At 36.9% G+C, this 20,669-nt stretch overlaps 1 protein-coding gene across 1 annotated transcript in view; it reads left to right on the plus strand.

The window, feature by feature from the left end:
• Window positions 1-20,448, plus strand: part of Slco4c1 (solute carrier organic anion transporter family member 4C1) — a 55,156-nt gene extending 34,708 nt beyond the window's left edge. The window contains exons 6-13 of the mRNA XM_057763327.1: window positions 1,706-1,824; window positions 2,987-3,131; window positions 3,486-3,681; window positions 8,511-8,664; window positions 11,003-11,193; window positions 15,938-16,002; window positions 16,944-17,081; window positions 17,738-20,448. Coding sequence (XP_057619310.1) covers window positions 1,706-1,824; window positions 2,987-3,131; window positions 3,486-3,681; window positions 8,511-8,664; window positions 11,003-11,193; window positions 15,938-16,002; window positions 16,944-17,081; window positions 17,738-17,898 — 1,169 coding nt within the window. The 3' untranslated portion in view covers window positions 17,899-20,448. The remainder of the gene's footprint in view (window positions 1-1,705; window positions 1,825-2,986; window positions 3,132-3,485; window positions 3,682-8,510; window positions 8,665-11,002; window positions 11,194-15,937; window positions 16,003-16,943; window positions 17,082-17,737) is intronic.
• The last annotated feature ends 221 nt before the right edge of the window (window positions 20,449-20,669 follow it).

The raw sequence follows: 20,669 nt of genomic DNA on the forward strand, positions 1-20,669 counted from the left end.
ATCTCATGTTCAGTTAGTCATTGGTGTCAAGGATCAATCTGTGTTAAATCATTCAAGCTAATTATTGATAGTTGTACAATTACTTATTTTTTCACTTGTTCTCAAACTCAGTCTGCCATGTATTAATTTATAAACCATATTTCAATACTAGATAGTCGTTGAAAAACAACTTAGTAGAAATGAATGTCCCTTCTTTTATGGTTTCTTGCTTCTGAAGCATGTTTCTCAAACTTGAAGACATTTGTTTTTACTGTCATTTGCAACAAAGCTTTTGGAGGTGCATAGATGTGTGTGGAGGTGTGTGGACATGTGTGGGGATGTGTGGACATGTGTGGAGTGTGTGAACATGTGTGGAGGTGTGTGGGCATGTGTGAAGATGTGTCGACATGTGTGGAGGTATGTGAAGGTGTTGGAGGTGTGTGGACTTGTGTGGGGATGTGTGGACATGTGTGGAGGTGTGTGGAGGTGTGTGGAGGTGAGGGGAGGTTTTTGGAGGTTCAGGGAAGTGTGTGGAGGTGTATGGAGGTGTGTGGAGATATCTGGAGTTGTATGAAGGTGAATTGAAGTGGTTAGATGTGTGTAGTGGTGTGAGGAATGTGTAGAGGTGTGTGAAAGAGTGTGGAGGTGTGGGGAAGTGTGGAGATATCTGGAGTTGTGTGGAGGTGAACTGAAGTGGCTAGAGGTGTGTGGAGGAGTGGGAAAATGTGTAGAGGTGTGTAGAAGAGTATGGAGGTGTGGGAAAGTGTGTGGAGGTGATTGGAGGTGGATGAACTGTGGATAAGTGTTGTATGGAGGTGCGGAAGTGTGGATGTGTGGGGAAGAGTGTGCAGGTGTGGGAAAGTGTGTGGAGGAGGAGGAAGTGTGGAGAAGTGTGTGTGGAGGTGTGGAAGTGTGGGGGTTTGGGTGATGGGTGAAGGTGAGTGTGGGGTGGTGAGTGGATGAGGGTGGTGTCAGGGGAGGTGTGGGGAGAGGGCTAAAAGAAAACTCAGTACTCTGGAAGCAAGTGAATGCATTGGTATCTTTACCACCCTGGGCCATTCCATTCTAATGTCACATGATGCTTTCTCAGCATTTTCACAGAACTATGATTTAAACAAAGGTTCACAATAAACGACAGCAAATATTACTTCACCTCCTAGCATGTGCCTATCTCTTTCTTTAGTGAACAAAGGAAAACAGCCATACACGTATCCTAATCTGTAAAGACTTCCCACAACAACAATTCAAATGAACAAAGACTGTTAGCAGACTCAAATGAGGAATAATATATATTGGGAGCAAAACCCTGTCATTAAATTGAAATTCATTGACTAAACATTAATATTTACACTGATTGGAACTCCATTTGTCGGTTGGTATGTTTGGTTTTGTAAGTTTTAAACAATGTCTCACATTTCAGCCCAGGCTGACAGTGTGACCACAGACTTAGGTCAGTTCTTTTGGCATAACCTCCTGAGTGCTGAGAAAACAGATCTGAGCCAACACACCTGGCTGACCTCCATGAGTGGTAATGAATATTGGCCTTTAGCACAGCCCAGTGACGGACATAGAGATTTAAACAACTTTAGTAACAGAAGAAAACTGACCTCTAGTCGAATCTACGTACTCAAAAGAGTGCATATCAACTACAGAGCAAGTAAATTGAAACATGACTAGTGAAACGGTAAACAGCAAAGCAAGCATGTTTGCTCCCTCTCCCATCCAGGAACAGCGAAAATTCAAGCTGGCAAAACTTCCCAGACTCATCAGAATAGTAGTACTTCCTTCCAACCTGCAGATGAAAATTTTGGAAAAAGTATTAAAGATTTTCCAACTGCTATAAAGGTAAAAGAGAAGTTCGTTCTCTCTCTCTCTCTCTCTCTCTCTCTCTCTCTCTCTCTCTCTCTCTCTCTCTCTCATTTGTGTGTGTGTGTTTGTCTGTGTGTGTGTATGTATGTGTGTGAATTTCCCCCACAGGCTCATAGTAACACAGTGCTTACACATGTGTACATCTTACATACACTTATAAGTAAACACAATGCACCCTCACACCATTTTACAATTGTTTTCCTAACAATTACTCCTGAGGTTTTTGTCCATAACTTTTCAGACTGAATTTCCTTGTCCTTTGACCCCCAGAATAGAAGAATTGAAAGAGCATGACTTACTTCCTTGGCAATATTTTCAGTGCTTCCTCATTATATGTAACCCGCCACTCCATACCATTTCCCGTATGGCATGCAATGATCAATTGCCATTGACCTCATCTGCTTTTAAATCTCTTCCTTTTGGATCATGCCTCCTCATTCTCAGTTGTCTCTGGTTGTTATTTCTTCCTTCCTACTGAAAGTTGAAAAGTTCTCTGTTAGAACTCCTCCCCTGCATAGCTCTGTGAATGTTTTCACCTATTCTGACCAGGCGGCTGTGCTCACCACTACATTGCTAATGTTCTTGTCTGTCCTTCATATCTCAAAATTTGGTGTGTTAGGTTTATGAACTAATATTATGAGAGAACTGGCAGTATAGCTACCTGTGTAGTTACTTAACTCTATACCTATCTAAGGTTCTTAAGTTAGTGCTATAATTATGAAATAATATTCACCCATGCTCAGTTTCAAGTTTCCGATTTATTGGATTCAGGAATTTAAATCTATTTTAAGTCACCTAACAAGGGGTAAATTTACAGTATAGATATTTACTCTAATCCTAGAAAGGGGAACCTTCCCAAATGGGCTTTTGCCTCATCTGCTGGCCTCTTGAGAGCAATAAGGGCATAATGACCCAAGTAGTGAGTCATCTGTCAATTTCTTAGGTGTCCCACATACAAAAGTCCTCACCTGTGCATGTGTGTGTGTGTGTGTGTGTGTACATCTATCTATTAGTTGAAATTCTATTTTCTTGCAAGAAGGAACCCTGAGTTAAAGTGTTTGCATTTTATTATGCGTCTGTGTAAGCATCACACTTCACTCTGTAACCAGTTATTCATTTGAACTATGTTTTTCCTTAGAATTTGATGAGGAATACTGTCTTTATATGTTTAGTTCTATCAACCACTTCTGAAGCATTAGTTACCACGGGATTTGCCACCTTTTTACCTAAATTTATAGAACATCAATTTGGAATGACATCCAGCTTTGCAGCTACGCTTGGAGGTAAAAGCCTTTCTCTGTTATCACCTGGTATGCTGGTTCTACTTAAGTATGGTGTTTTTCTTGGGAGAGAAGATCATTTTGGATAGAGCACACCTTGAAGTTTTGGGTAGAAGTTTCTGATTCTCTGTGATCAGTGTTCTGTGTCAACTTAAGACAGAAAAAAAATGGGTTAAGGAGAATATATTAATTCTGTTGATACTTAATTTTGTTAACTGTGCATGTGATTTTTTTTTAATGTCAGGTAAATGCTTTGGTTTGTGGAGGCCATGGTGGTGCTGGTTTTGATATTTTCCCATTGTCAGTATGAATAACCGAGCATAATTGTGTGTTTTTCATTATCTTACTTCTCATTAGGGGCTGTTTTAATCCCTGGAGCTGCTCTTGGTCAAATCTTAGGTGGTGTTCTTGTTTCAAAATTCAAAATGAAGTGTAAAAATACAATGAAGTTTGCATTGTTTACATCTGGAGTAGCACTTATGCTGAGTTTTGTATTTATTTATGCAAAATGTGAAAATGAGCCATTTGCTGGTGTTTCTGAATCATATAATGGGTAAATATATTTCAATGCTTTTTACATTCATGTCAGATATTATGTATGTACTTTTAAGTATTTTTTTCTCGAAACAGATGATTAGGAATTGCCTTTTGAAAAATGCAGACACATTTTGTCTATTTGTTTCGTTGTAAGATTTTTGTGGAATTTGGTTTTGTTTTAATTTGAATATTTTGTGCCTTCTTGAAAGCTCTAGGTGTTAGTTAAATTAGCAGTTTAAAGGCAAGGTGTTTGGCTCAGGGATTCAAAGAGAAAAAAAGTACTGAGTTTGTCTTGTGTAGATTTATATATGATAGTGAAGAAGCACCTACGCTACCTGGTCCTCTCGTTCTGCCCTTTGATCTCTTCTTCTATCATCAGAGGCCAAGCAGATCCTTTTGCTTGACTTCCTAACCTTTAGCACTCTTTCTTTTCATGAAAACCTAAAGTCTTTGTAAGTTGTTCTCTTTGCATTTTGTTATAGCTACAAAAAAGCAGACTATGACAACATCCTAGAGAGAATTTAACATCCTAATTCCATATTAACTTAAACATTTTATAATAAAAGCTATTTTGTTTTTCGAAACAGGGTATCCCTGACTGTCCTGGAACTCACTCTGTAGATCTAGTTTTGGCTTTAAACTCAGAGATCCATTTGCCTTTGTCTCTTGAATGCTGGACTTAAAGCCATGTGCTCCACTCCTAAGCAGAAGTTATTCTGTATGATAAAATCCTCTTATTTGGTTTGAAAATATACTAAAAAAAAGTACTAAAATAAAACTAAACCTGCATAATACTTTCTGTTCTATTTACACTGAAGTTCATGTTCATTGTAGAGAAATAAATGGCTTCTTGTTCTGTCCTGCAGGCAGGGTTCTTCCCCCTAGCAAGTTTCCTTGGCCAGGTTTGTTTTGCTATGGATTGCTAAGCCACCAGCAGTAGATCAGGCAAGGCAGGTGAAAGGGCACAGCAGTGTGCCTGGGAGCCTCATTGTGATGTTTTGAATATTTCATTGCATGTGTTCTTGGTTATTGAGAGAGGGGTCACTCCAGGTATGGGATTTCATGATTTTGTGCAATACTGCATTTATATGACATTAAATCCATTTAGAAATATTTGCCAATAACAATAGTCTTGATTTGTAGTTATATTCACATGTCTGTCATTCCTTCAAGTTAATAGGATGCCAAGTGTTCCACACAAATGTTTGGTTAAGCTCCATTACATTTGGTCAACACTTCTTCACGCTTCCTCTTACAGATACAGTAAATTCTTCCTCTCAAACAGTGATTGGAAAACAAAATGCTGAATGAACAATGGGGTGGGCGACTGAAGCTCCAGAAAGTTCTGTAGCATCCACAGAAAGAGGTCTTTTCGATTTTATTTGATCATACTTAGCAAATCCTCATGACCTAAAGGAAAACGGAGTTTGAAGGTTTTAAGGAGCTGAGGAGAAGACAAGGGAGAAAGGATGCTGTACTGAGGGTGTAGATGTTATTGAAAGTAAAGGCTACTTCCAGCCACCAGTTTGAGTGCAGTTCGGGTTACATGTCTGGAACAAACAACAACAACAAAAAAAAAAAAAAATGGAAATGTTGCAAATATACTTCACAAGCCAGGTGTGGTGGTGCATGCCTTAATCCCAGCACTTAGGAGGCAGAGGCAGGTGGATCTCTGAATCTGAAGCCAGACTGATCTACATAGCAAGTCCCAGAGCAGTCAGGACTACTGAAAGAGTCCCTGTCTTGCGAGGGGGGGGGATGAAAGAAAGAAGAAAGAAAATATATTTCAAAGCTGGCATTTACTGGTTTTCTACTATTTTTTTTCCTTTTCATCCCTTGTCATAATTTTCATAAAATACAGAGAAATTGAAGCTTGATGATAAGCGGTATACATTTCTTTCATGATTTCTATTGTGCTTTGCCTAAGGACATCTTGAACTCTTTGTATTTTCAGTGTGTGTTTATAAATAATATGACACATATTGGAAATTCTGAGTTGAAACTATTGTGAAACTTTATATTACTAACCTAATTGCCAAGGGCTGATTTTGTCTAGTCTCCTTTCTGTTGTTCATGCTAAGTGTTCTCTAGGCAGAGACTATCACCCTTTTGTAACAAAATTGACTGAGTTTGACAAAGAAACATGTGGCCGCATTTTGTAGGGCATAGCTACAAAGAAGGTACTTCAGTCAGAAGGAAAGAGTGTCTGCAACCGTTCGTATTTATTAATCTATTTGTATGTAAATGTATGTGCAGGGTGGAGAACCACTTGTGGAATGGGTTCCCTCCTTGTATGTGGGTTCCAGACTCTGAACTCAGGTCATCAGACTTGGTGGCATGTGTCCCTACCATCTCAGCCATCTTTCCAGCCCCTTACACTCTAACTTTTGCTTTCCATTTCCCAACAACTTGTTCTCTCCCTCCTACATTGATCCTCCTCCCTCACAAACTTCTCTGCCTACTACTTACATAACAACATTTTCCAGTTTGATAAATTATTTTTAAACACTTTGATGCTTCCAGTTGCTGGAATGAGCCTTTCTCATCTCTGGCTCCGGTTCCCTCTTTCAGTTATGTTTCCACCACTCTGCTTAGGATAGCACATCTGAGATTCATTGTGTGAACTTGAAGTAAGCAGACCTCCCCCAAACCCCACCTAGCCCACTAGAATTTGTGAAGTTTTCAGAGTGAACTGTAGAATACAGGATATGCCACAACGTCAAAAACGGAGATCTGTCTCCACTCTATGTGGTAGATCTTATCACTGTCATGATTTCTGTTAAATACACATGCAAATAGGTATTAAAATTTCTAACCTTGGGTCCAATATCTGCCAACTTGAGACTCATACACTTAATATTTATGTAAAGCCAGAGTGGTTATCTCTTCTTCAGAATTAGGAGTGCCTACGAATTCCTTGAAATAGTGCTTCATCATATGCCAATCGCCAAATTTTGCTGATTATATGTTTAAAAGTTTTCTCCAATCTTTCTTAGAATCAAATTCTGATTTGGTTTCTCCTTATATTTTGACCACTTGTTTTAGGTGTTGTAACTGGTCTCCTTCCCTCCAATTCATACTCTGTGCAACTTTAGAGGATAAATGCTTGCTGATACCCAGAACCTATATAATGCTGATGGGCGTGGTGGTTTACCTTTAACTCCATCACTCAAAAGACAGGGTCTGTGGATCCCCAGAGAAAGCTGGCTAGCTAGACCAGCCTGTACCAGAGATCTGTGGGGTTCGTGAGAGATACCATCTCAACTAAGAAAGTGATCAATGAGGCTATCCAATGTTAACCTCAGGCACACGCATATATGTTCGCTTACATGGATGTATACATACATCCATACATATAATAAATGTATCAAAATATTTTTGGTGAACTTTTGACAATATCACTGCTGAATATAAGCATATATACTTCTAATAACTGACATCCATTGATTTTTAACAAGGCCCTTGAGGCAAACATTAATCTTGACCTTGACATCTCATAGGAACACCGTTCCTTCTCTGCTCCATTGAGCCTCTTCCAATTACCCACTGTGTGGCTAAATTTTGTTCATCTTTAAGACTCATATAGGTGGTAGTTTCTCAGGTCTCCTTTCTCAAAATCTTTTTTTCATGTTAGTTGTCTGACCTTGGAGCTTCTAAAATGTGTCTGTAGGTACCAGTAAATCACAGCCAGCAGATTAGCATACAATTAACCTACCTTTGTGCCTAGACTGAAATCTTTGAAGAATGATGCTTACTTATTCATCTTCATGTTCTCATTACTCAATACAAGGCCTACTTATCACCTGCTTCAAATACATTGTGGAATGAATGAATAGGTGAGACACTGGGGAAGCATCTTTGATCAGAGTAAACCTTCATATTGGGACTTCTGTGCCACTGTATATATTGGGACTTTTGTGCCCCTGTGTATTGGGACTTGTGAGCTCATATATATTGGGACTTCTGTGTCCCTGTATTTTGAGACTTCTGTGACTTCACACAGACCAGAAGAGAGGGTATAAACATAACCTCACAGAGACTGAAATCAAAAAATTTACTTATTACAAAGACAGATTCTGTGGTGATATGAAAAGGCTAAACTACATGATTTTGTTGACTTTTTTGGTTTAGAAATGTTGCTCACATTCTGGGGATGTTTGCAAATCATTTTTAATAATAAATAAATAATAATAAAAATAGCCGCTTTTTCATTGCCACTGATGGGTAGCAGTGGAGGATGGTTTCAGCCACCTCACAGATAATGCACAGAACTGTAACTATTTGTCATCGGGAAACCTTGACGTTTACTGAGACGTTCACTGTTTTATTTTACTCTCTCTCTTTCTCTCTCTCGTGTGTGTGTGTGGGGGGGGGGGATAAGACGTTCACTGTTTTATTTTACTCTCTCTCTCTCTCTCTCTCTCTCTCTCTCTCTCTCTCTCTCGTGTGTGTGTGTGTGTGGGGGGATAAGCCTTACTAATAGCTCTTATTTGATAGCTTTCCCGCTAAGGTTTACCCTAATCAAAGAAGCTTTCCCAGTGCCTGACCTACTCAATTATTCAGACATGCATCTGAAGCAGGTGATAAATAGGTCTTGTGTTGAGTCATGAGAGTGTGAAGCTGAGTAAGATAGCATCATTCCTGAGGTTTCAGTCTAGGCACAGAGGTAGGTTAATTGTATGCTAAGTCACATGGAGAAGCAGAAATTTTGTCTTATTACTTTGATATTCATGTGGAGAGTGACTGAATGACACTATGAAAAGATACAACTACTTCTGATACAACTACGTCCCTTAGGAATTACAACACAAATAATTTACCATCTCTGTCCTTTCTCATTTACAGAACAGGAGAACTGGGGAATTTGACTGCTCCTTGTAACGCCAATTGCAACTGTTTGCGGTCCTATTATTACCCTCTCTGTGGAAGTGACGGAATCCAGTATTTTTCTCCCTGCTTTGCAGGTTGTTTAAACTCAGATTCAAACAAGAAACCAAAGGTTGTTTTCTACTTTGCCTCAGTGAAGCACTATGCACTGTGTGTTGTGATTGCCATCTTGACCTTCTTAGTGGGCTGTTCAATCTCTTCAGCTTGCTCTGCCTTCCCAGTTAAACAACACTGGCCTCTTCCTCTGAATAAGACTCCTTTCTTCATGTCTCATGCAATTATTGATGAACTCAATATGGCAATTATATTACCATTTTATATTGTTTATTTCCCTCAATTTTGAGGTCCTTGAGCATGGTTACTAATCAGTAATATAATGAAACTCATTAATTATTTTTAAACTGCACATACCACCAATACATTGTAATCATCCAAATCATTTATTCACCAAATATAAATTTAATTTTTTTTAGTGTTATACACAGACATTATTTCTTCTTATATACTTGAATAATTTCAGACAATCCAAGCAGCTATCTTAGTAGGCAGGATGCTTGCCTTCAATGTTTAAGGCACTGGACTCCATCCCTATGGTCTACACTGCTTGTATTGGCATCAATTTGCCTATTCCCAGCACTCAGTAGACAGAGGCAGGGAGATCTCTGGGAGTCTGAAGCCACACTCGTCCACATAGTAAGGCCCTGTCTAAAAAAGAAAAGAGCGGGGAAAAAAGCAATGCAAGAGGGCTTAAGATTTTCTCCTGAAAATGGAGGCCACTCACATGAAGCTGGAAGGCAGCACTGCTTTAAGTTTCAAGCATGTTTATAAAATTTATTATTTTGCCAATTATCAGGACACAAAATCCCATAAGTGAGCTTGGCAGCCATGTAGAGCCAGAACTGCCTGAGAGGTGACTAAGTAACTAGTATTTTCCTGTAGTTAAAGAGCGTGTCTTGTTTGTACATGGTGCCTAAAGACATCAGAAAAGGGTGTTAAATGCCCTGGAACTGGATTTACAGAATGTTATGAGCCACCATGTGGGTTTAGAAATTTAACTCAGCTCCTCTGCAAGAGCAGCAGGTACTCTTAACTTCAGCCCAAGACACACTTTTCTTATGAACTATTTCATACTGACAAGATTACACATGTATTAAAATAATAAACACATTAATTTTCTTTCGAGCAATAATATTTTTTTTCTGTCAAATGACCCAGATACAAGTCTGACTTTGGCTGAGAGTTCTGTGACATCCTTTATTTAGTTATACAATCTGAGCGGGACAGAAAATCCTGTGGTCAGTTTCTCTTCTTAAGGTGTTCAGACAGGGGTCCCCATTATGTCTCAGGAAGTATAGGTGCTTGCTGTTAAGCAAGAAAAACTGAATTTGAACCCTAGAGCACACACGGTGGACTTACAGGCTCCCATCACTTGTTGCCTTACCTCCAGACGTGTTCTGTGACACACAATTACCTACCCACAATGAATAAATACATGTCATAGAAATTTTAAAGTGCTAAGACTGAATGAGCTTATTTTGTTTGTAGATCTTATTGATGCCTATGTAATACCACATATTGTAGGATCATCTGTATAATTAATCTTCCCAAATCAACGCCCTTAGTTCAGAATTGCTTGACCACAGAGAAAATAACTACTCTTTGGAACCATGAAAACACCACTTTCTTTGGCTTCCCTATTTCACTATGATTTTGTTGTTTTAAATGTCTGAAAAGTTTACATTAAGGATAACATTGAGATATACAATGCCTTTAGGTCTTAGTACAGTTTCTAAATAATTTGTCTATTTTCTACAAATTTAAAACATGCTTTTTTATTGTTACCTTTTACAATGTCATGTCATTATAGACATACATCTATGCCTATATGTAAGTATATGAAAAATAACTAGTAAGTTATTTATATGTAAAATCACTTTCACAGTAAAGATGTAGTAACCCTTATTTTTTTTTTTTTTGTTATCATGAGTGTTCTAGAAAACTTATAAAGTTGTAGTGTATATGGGATAATTTTACTGTGGCACTTATCAAAATTATAGTGTTTGTTTTTCCAAACAAGCACACATAATGAGGTTGTTGGCATCGATTCCTCTGTGCCCCCTGTAATGGAAGAGTTATTAGAGAGACATTGTCTGGGCAGTTATATTCTACTGAAAATAATATATGCAGAACATGAGAAAGAGTGTAACTGTTATATTCTTGCCAAGTTGTTTTATGTCATGAGCCAATAATAGTCTATAAGTTGGAGTAGCAGTCACAAAGTTAAACAGAGGGGATTGAATATCACATGTGTGGTTTGTTACTATTTGCTTAATTTCTTAGGGTTAATTGCTCTCAGCACCATTGACTGTTTATAGATTAGGAGAGTGACAAATTATGTAAATATATTTTCAAAGTAAACAAGTTTTAATCTTTTCATGTTTAAATTTCAGGTTTATTACAATTGTTCCTGTATTGAAAGGAAAATAGAAATCACACCAATTGCAGAAAGTATTGATTCTGAAACTAAAGCTGGAAAATGTAGAACTCGGTGTACAAACTTGCCGATGTTTCTTGGCATTTTCTTCATTACAGTTATCTTTACTTTCATGGCAGGTACTCCGATAACTGTGTCTATATTAAGGTAAGTGTTGTCCTCTGAAACTTGCATATCTATAGAAGCATGTTGTGGACTTAGATGTTAAGCTAGGCTTTGATTAATTCAAGCAATAACACCCTGATGCGTCATGCCTTTGGAATGCCATAGAAGCCCATATGTCTGAGGTTTAAAGAAGCTAATCTGTGGAAGTGACAATCATTTAGCACTCTCTCTGCGGGTTCACACATGACCAGTGTGAGATGGAGATTAGCTCAGTTGTGTGCAAGTATTCTGGCATGATCACAGCGATCTTCATTCTAAAGTAAACAGTGGGTGCTGGCAAATCAACTCCCTCTCAACTGCTAAGAAGGTAACTGTCACCTGGGTATTTGTTGGTGTTTTTTGTTTTTGTTTCCCACCCCTTCTTTAAGACTGTTAAGAGTCTCTACCTTCTAACAGCAGAATTTCTGCCTCTTGACTAGCAAACACGAGGTTTTCTCTTTAGCACTTTGATTCTCAGTATTTATCCACTATCCTTCCTATTTTTTAATAAGTTGAAAGTATATGGATTCTAAATTATATTTAGTAGTTAACCTTGCCTGGGAATTTGAGGGATTCAGTAAAAAGAAAAATAATTTAAATCATACCAAACATGTCTTAGCTGCCTGCCTGTTCATGCATGTAGTTTTGTTTTATTTTATATTTTTAGACAGCAGTTCACTATGAGCCCAGGCTGGCCTCAAATCTGCACTGATTCTCCTGTCTTGGGCTCCTAAATGCTGGGGATATAGGCTTGTGTCACAATGCCTGCCTTATTTTCTTGTTTAGCAAGATGAGTCCTCTTTTTGCCTCTCACATGACTCCCTTGTGTGCTGATATCACACTTCATCGTCACTGAACAGTCATTTAAGAAATTACTAATATTGTTGAATCCAGAACTTGTTTTGTCTTGCCTCACTTTATATACTTTTCCTATATGTGTGATTTCAGTCTCAACTTTAGAAGATGTCAGAGTATTTGAAACTTAGTTAATAGTGATACTCAAAAATACTAACAATAATAATAAGAATAACATTTTTAACCCAACTGTAGTGGTCCCTGCCTGAAATCCCTGTCAAGAAAAGTTTTTTTTTTTTTGTTTTTTGTTTTTGTTTTTTTTTGGAGGGGGGATTGGGGTGGTTGTACTGATGCTAGCTTATTTGAGTTGCTTTCCAGACTTGTTGCAATGTCTAGTCAATTAAAACTATATGTAGTACTATCAAATACATTGAAATACACATATGATATGAAATTATTACTCATGTTATAACCATCATCTTACATAGTCACCATTTTTATGTATATGAACACGTGTGTAGAAAGTAATTTTTTTTCATTTAAATACTGCCTGGCCCATTAGCTCTAGCCTCTTATTGGCTAACTCTCACATCTTGATTCAATAATCAGTAACCATTTCTAATAATCTGTATATCACCACAAAGTCGTGGCTTACCGGGAAAGATTCAGCATGTCTGACCCGGAAGCTTCATGGTGGCTCTCTCTGTGTGACTCTCTTTCTTCCTCCCAGAACTCAGTTCTGTCTACCCTGCCTACCTAAGTGCTACCCTATCAAAAGGCCAAGGCAGTTTCTTTATTCAACCAATGAAAGCAACACATAGACAGAAGAACCTCCTACACCAAAGAATTTCAACATAAAAGTCAATCGTATAGTCTACCTTCTACAATATATATGTATACATACATTGTGTGTGTGTGTGCGTGTGTATGAGTGATTCTAGCTAACAACCTACTCCTTGGCCCTAATGTCAGGGGAGCTCTGGGAAGAGAAATAGGTCAGAAGGAGTTTTCTGCCCTCTGTGTTTTCAGGGTCTAGACTGGTGTACTGTAAGAGGGACTTTGTGGGGCATTCTAGGAACTGAGATGACATTTCCTGTTTGTCATGGATGATTTATTGGAGGTTTTCATAGTTATCTGGCAGCCTTATGGAGACCCATCAGGAGGCAGATGTAAACTGATAGAATATAAACTAGTTAGAATGCCCCTTGGGGTACTATAGTCTCATCAGGACTGCCTCCACCCTGGTTGGGTGTACTGTACTAGTTTGGGGGATTTTGTCTGCATGTGCTCTAGCCTACTCCCAAACTTGCATTTCTCAGGGTGTAGAAAATAATTAATATCTACTCTTACTAAACTTCAAAAATACAATAAAAATTTCAGGGGTTAATGCAGGGTCTACTATAACCCAGCCTGGCCTTGAACTTGCGATGTAGTTGAGCTTGTTCTGCCTTTACATACAATATAGTCACTGAACTATGCAATCTATCTCCAGAATTTATCCTGCAAAATCAACTCTTTGTAGCCTTTGATAGAGTTGAACTATTTCCTTGACCATGAACTCTGGCAATCACCACTTTACTCTCTACTTCTTAAGAACATTTTAAAACTTTTATGTATTTGCATGCACGTATATTGTATAGATATGTCATGGCATTTGTGTGCTGGTGAGATGACAACTTCCAAGAGTCACCTTTATCCTTCTATGGTCTGGTTCCTGTGAACTGGACTCAGGTCACCACTCTTAGCAACAAGTACTTTTACCCCTTGAGCCATCTTACCAGCTTGCCCATGCTTCTAATGACCTTGATCCCTTCCACATAGGAAGCAGAGCATGCACTCGTGTCTTCTGGTTCATCTTCATCTCAGCAGAGGGTACTCAACTTAAGTCATCCATGCTGTACAAATGGAAAGAGTTCCTTTCCCTTGCATGGTCTTAGCATTTCACATACTGCATTTTCTTTGCCCATTCATTTGATGACTTGAGTGTCCGATAGCTTAACTGTTGTTAAGTCTGCAGTGAGTGCAGAAGAACAGCGACCTCCTCGACATTCTGCTGAGTCACTTATTGCTCATAGCTGTAACTTATTTGAGAAACTGTTGTCTTTCAGCACCAGCCCACTTCTCTTCTGGTAGTTTACACAGGCTTCCTCTTTCCATTTCCTCTAGATCATTTCATGTGGCTTTATCATAACTGAGCAAGTAAGAGCAAGACAGCCTCTTCTTGTGGTCTCACTGCACATTTGTTCAAGACCTCTGACTTTGAGCATTGTTTCCCACATTGTTCCTGGCCTTTGCTGTCTTACCCGAAGAAGTGCCTCGTCAGATTTTTTTTTACTAGTTTTGGAACTTTTTCTTGTTATTGTTTCTGCTTAAGTTTATGATTTATTTTGTGTATAAAGTGTTTCCAAGATGCCCCCTTTGCCAGTTCTTTCCTGTCCTCTGTCACTTTACTTTGCTTCCTTTGCTGTGCAGATTCATTGTGAGGCACAGTCCTGTTTGCTCTGCTTTGGTTGCACTATGGTTTGATAGCCAAATGTATCATTGCCCAAGTGAACATCGAGAACTTTCTATTTTTGCTTTTGGAAGGATAGGACTTAAGTTATATGTTTAGCCCTTAGTCAATTTGAATTATTTTGTATACAGTTTGAGACAGGGTCAAATTTCATTGTTTTGCATATGAATATAGAATATACAATTCTCTGAACATCCCCAATATGTGTTCTTGGTGTCCCTGTCAAACATCAGTTGCATATACATATATGTATGTTCCATTTATCTCTGTGTACATTTTTATGACAGACCCAGACTTTTTATTATTATAGCTTTGTTATTGTAGTTTGAAATCTGGTAATATTATGCCTCCAATTTCATTCTTATTGACCAAAATTGGTATAGCTATTCTGGGTCTTTTCCATATGAATCTTAAAATTGTATTTTTATTTTTTTGTGAACAATTTCATTAGCATTTTGATGGGGATTTTATTCTAATTGCCTTGGAGAGTATGGGCATGTAGACAACATTATTTTGATTTGTGAACATTAAGATGTCTCTTTTTTATGTGTGTCATCTCCCAAGATCTCTTTACATTGTTTTGATGTCCAAAACTTTTTCCCCATTTGTTTAATCTCAGATATTTAATTACTTTTGGATTCTGTTGTAAGTGGGAATTTTTTTCTTAGTTTCTTTTATGGGTATTTCTTAGTGTGTTGAAATGCAACTGATTAGTAATATTGATTTGATATCCTCAAGTTTATTGACTCTATTTATTCATGTGAATAGTTCATTTTGTGGACTCGATCTAAAAACAGAGGCAATTTCTTCCGTTTTACTTTGTAGGTCTTTTCTTTGTTTTTGTTACCTTCTTCATCTAGACAGAAATCGAACACTGCAAGAGTGGGCATCCTTTTCTACTCCTAATCTCAGAGCATCAGCTGTGTTTTCAGTGATCTTTTTTTCATTTGTGATTTTTATTTTGCTGAATTACATCCCCTAATGCCTAATTTGTTTATAGGTTTTGTGAAAAATACTGTGGTTAAATGCTTATTTATTTATTTTTTATTTTCTAGGCAAGGTTTCTTTGTGTAGCTCTGGCTTTCCTGGAACTCTCTCTGTACACCAGAGTGACTAGTCTTGAACTCAGAGATCTGTCTTTCTTTTCCTCCCAAGTGCAGGGATTAAAGGTGTGCACCATCACCTGGCTAACTGGATTTTCTTCCTTTAACTTTATCAAAACTCTGAGGCTGTGACTTTTTGATGTTATTTGTAAAGTTTTACTGCTGATAACATTTTTCTTTTGTAACCCCAGAATAATTTCCTTGTAAGATTTTACAGATATTTTAATATGAACAACATCTACTCAAGTAGAAATGCTAAACCGATGTCTGCGTGAAAGTGTGATTATAATTAATAAATGCCCTGATTTTTTTCTGATTGTTTTGAATATGTTTGCAGGTGTGTCAATCACAGGCAGCGGTCTCTAGCATTGGGAGTACAGTTTCTGCTACTTCGGTTGTTAGGTATGTTATTTAAAAACCTTAGTATATGCTCTTTTGGTTCATTAGTGTTTTTGACCTATTTGGGTATGTTACACACCAAGTAAATGATGAAAGATAAGCAATGCATGGTTGTCATTGATGAAAGTCATTTTCCAGCATGCATGGTGTCACACTGCTGACATGAAACAAGAAAACAGTGACTTTACAGCTCACCAGTTGGACTTGCTATCTGTTGTTTCCAACGCCACTGCAGACATAACCTCCAGAGAATATCCAAATTCATTTGAAATATCAAGTATAGATCTTAGTGTATAATTCCTTTTCTTGCCACCTTTTCTTTAATTTTGAGCATATTTAGTATGAATTATTTTATCGATACTCCCAGTCTTCATTTGTTTGAATTTAATATGGAATACATAAAGGTGGAGAGGATTACTTATGGTACCTTATTACTGTTTATAGATTTTGTATCGGAAAAATAAAAATGAAATATTTTTTATAAGTATTAGTCCAATGTAAGGATAAAATTGTCTTTAATATTTTTTAACATTTATTTAGTGTATGTTTGTACATGTGTTGTGGAGGGCACACTTGCCACATGTAGGGGACAAAGGACAACTTTCAGAACCTGGATCTCTTTCTACAGCGTGGGTCTCAGAATCCAATTAAGATTGCCAGACTTGGAGGCTTGTGCCCTTACTCATTGAGCCTTTCACTGGTCCTAGGGTTAATGTTTTCTATTAAGGTACCTTCTTGAATTGGTTAGAAATATATAATTGCATATAATTATTTAAAATATTTTGACAATTTTTATATCCCTTTGGCTTATGAATGAATTGGCTAATGTGCAGGTGGATAGAATAAAGTCTATTTGTATTATATAAATATATGTATAGCTATGTATATGAAAACTTATAAACTAGAGTCTTCACTGATTTTCATTTTGCCATTAATTACTCTAGGCACAATACCTGGGCCAATTATATTTGGTGTCACAATAGACAGCACATGTGTTCTGTGGGATGTCAATGAATGTGGAATAAAAGGAGCTTGCTGGATTTATGATAACATCAGGATGGCCCATATGCTGGTAGCTATAAGTAAGTTGACATCTTGGTTACTTTAGAGCAGGCTAATGTGAATCAGGTTGTTACTGTTTTTTGATCTAGTTTTGGTGTGATGGTCAGGCCATTCTGTGGGACAATTCTGCAGTTCTGAAGCTGAAAGTAATTATCCAACATGATATCAGAGGTTGTGAATGGCCCTTGAAATTTTTAGACTTCTTAAGTAGAAGAATAAAATTTTCTTTTTCTGTATATCATACATCATGTGTTTTTTAAAGAAAAATTTCTCTTAAATGTTTGGAAAAGAATACACAAAAGATAAAAGAGTATTTGAAAAATCCTGAGGAATGATTTTTCTACAAGCGTCTGGGCTCTGGAAACTATGTAAATAATACTCAAGAATAGAGTAATTATTATTGTATATTTTATACATATTTATCTATTTTAATAAAAAGATACTAAATTATTAGTATTATTAACTTGAGATAGGACTTGCTCTTCTTTAAGCTGCCTAGAAATTCTGTGTGAAGCCCTTGCTCTACTCAAATGTGAAGCTCTTGCTTCTGGTGCTTGAGTGTTTTGATTACAGATAAAGTGGGAAGTTTCTATTTGTGAAGAATCACTCAGTCAAAATTATTTTTGTTCATCAATAATGGTCCAAATGTATGACTGTCTCTTTATTTTGTATATAGGTGTTACTTGTAAAATTATCACCATGTTCTTCAACGGGCTTGCGATTGTCCTCTATAAACCACCACCACCAGGCGCAGAGGTGTCCTTTCAAAGTCAGAATGTAGTTGTTTCTACTATTTCGATAGAAGAGGATCTCAACAAAATTGAAAATGAAGGATGAAAAAGGAAAGGAGATCGGGAAAACTGGTTCTGTTAAGAAGACCACACTGTGCCAAAGCTCTATTTTCTAGTCTGTGTAGAACAAAGCTTATGTTCCACAATTGAGACTGTTGTCCACATTCAGATTCTTATTTTACTTATAATCCAAACAAACAAACAAGAAAAAAACTCAGGCCTGTGCTTTTAAAGTTTACGAAAAGCCATAAACCACACAGATTCTTTGCTTCCATTGTCTAGCTATGAAATCACCAAGAAATAACAAGAAAAATGGCCAACAAGTAATTAAAAGTTTACACTGAAAAAACACAGGTGCACAATCAAAATTTAAAACATCAGTTTCTGTTTGTTTTGCTTTTTGTAAGACCTCACTTATCCCCAGCTGCCCAGAAACTCAGGTGGCCAAGGATCACCTTTGTGCTCCATCCACCTGACACTATATCTTAAGTATTGGGGTCCCAAGTGTATATCACCACCTCTGGCTCACACTGACATTTTAAAAAATTCTTTCCATAATGATTTACATTTCAATTTTCATTGTCAATAGTTTGAATTTATTTAAGAAACTTACAACATAAAAGTTTAAGCTAATCAGATGTATGTGATGGTTTGGGGGACTTGTTATTTAAAACGCATGAAATTCAAGTCAGGTTCCAATGTAATTCATTTTTATTTTATATTATGTCTCCTTTTCTACCATTTATTTTCATAGTAAGTTACTGAACTGATAGACTACTGGATAGTGTTCTTCTTTGTGTTCAGTACCCTTTAGCCTCAGAAATCTCAGCATTAACTACACATATTTTCAATTTAGAATAAGACTTCTAGGAAGTAATTTGTTAATGTTACTTTTTACACTAAAACATGTGGTTCTATGATAGTATTATTTAATTACATGTTTTCAGAGGAAAGAACCAGCCATAATGTGCCACCTCGACATGACAAACTGTCACCATGCACTATTGACAAACACGTATTCGATCCTTCAAATTTTATTTTCTAAACTAATTACATAGCACATTACTTAGAGTAACCTAAGCAGAGTTTCATTTAACAGGCATCAGATATTGTTATTTAGTTAAGGTTTTAAATTCTATAATGCATTTACTGGAATCACAAGTATTTCATGCACTTGACATCAGAGAACTAAATCCCATCTGTGTGGGTTCCTGGTAAATTTACTTAAAATACTGAAGAAGTCAGTCATTTAGTATCAGCAAAAACTTACTATTGTGAATACTATTTCTAATTTAGAAAAGTATTGAAGGGCTAAGGATGTAGCTGAATGCAAGGTCTAAATTTGAGACTCAGTGCTGAAAAGATCTACTCAAAACATAAGGTGGGTGTATTTGAGTTGCTTTTTGCAGATTAAAGCTTCTATTTAATAAGGTTTGGTATCAGGTTTCATGTAACAGGTTCCCCATCAGGAAAACACAAGCCAGAAGAAAGGACCTGGAAGAAAGTTAGAGTCAAAAGCACTAGAATTCACAGAATTTATGTTATTGTGTCTGGTGGTAATTGTGTAGGGTCAAGGACTTCAGAACCTATTAGGATTTCTAAGCTTAAATTCAAGAAGGAGGGATTAGCTACGAGTTAGACATGCAAGCACCTTGAATATTAAATGAGAGGTGTAGTCTCAGGAAGCACAGTGCTAGACTTATTTAACTCAGGAACATTTACAAACCAAAAATCAAATGAAAAGTTATAACCAAAACCCAGGTATTTGGGAAGCAGACAGTTTTATCACCTAAAGGGATAACACAAGAAAGACAGAGAAATAAATACTCAGGATACCTCAGGTGAGAATATTCATTCCCATCTTCCAGACACGTTTTAAAGACTGCCTCCATTGTGGTCAAGGGTAATAAATGTTAGAGTTTCTCAAGTGTGGAAACATGGAATCCAATGGGAAACTATAACGCAATGGCATTTGAGAAATTCAACAATTTCTTGAGAACAAGAATGAAAACTGGCCATATAAACAGATGAGTATATGGCTACTTAGAGAGAAAAAAGGAAAGAAATCCTAAACATAGAAATAGTCCATCAAACAGGTCAATAAACAGTAGGCATCTCTGATGCTTAGTGTTCATCAAACTGACATTGTCTTCAGTATACTCAGTTTCAAAGTATTTCTTTTATATTTTTTTAACAAATTTTCAAATGAAAATGGCATAAGGAAACCAATAATTTTGGTACTTACGTATGCATATTTAGAAAGGATACCTCCATTTGTGATAACACTACTGTAATCTTCATTGTTTCTACCTATAAAGGCATGCAAATTATATGTGTTGGCATGCCACTTTTAGAATACATTTCCATAATATATATTTGCCAGAGTTTATAGTTACAGAGAATAAGTTGCAGATGGGCCTGCTGTAAGTTTGTACATATTTGAATATATCTTAAAATTTGTAATATTTTAATTTTCTTAAGTGCATAAAAAGTATAAAACTCATACACATGAGAAAATTGTATACATTTGGCTTTGCTTTGTAAATTGAAAGAAGATACACATAAAATATAGACTTATTTTCTTTGTTGCAAATAATGCTGTAAATAATTATTACATATAACTTTTATTAAATTAGAATATTTGTATTACATTGTTTTAAGTGTTTGATTATGTTGGCTTTCTCATTCCTGTGATAAAAGGAATTCACTTAACTAAGGCAACTTGTGGGAGAGATGATGAACCTTGGCTTGCCGTGTGATGATTACAGAGAAGGCCCAGCAGCAGTGGCATGAAGCTGCTGGTCACATGACATGTCA

This window comes from Chionomys nivalis, chromosome 2 (assembly GCF_950005125.1).
Source record: "Chionomys nivalis chromosome 2, mChiNiv1.1, whole genome shotgun sequence".
NCBI lineage: Eukaryota > Metazoa > Chordata > Mammalia > Rodentia > Cricetidae > Chionomys > Chionomys nivalis.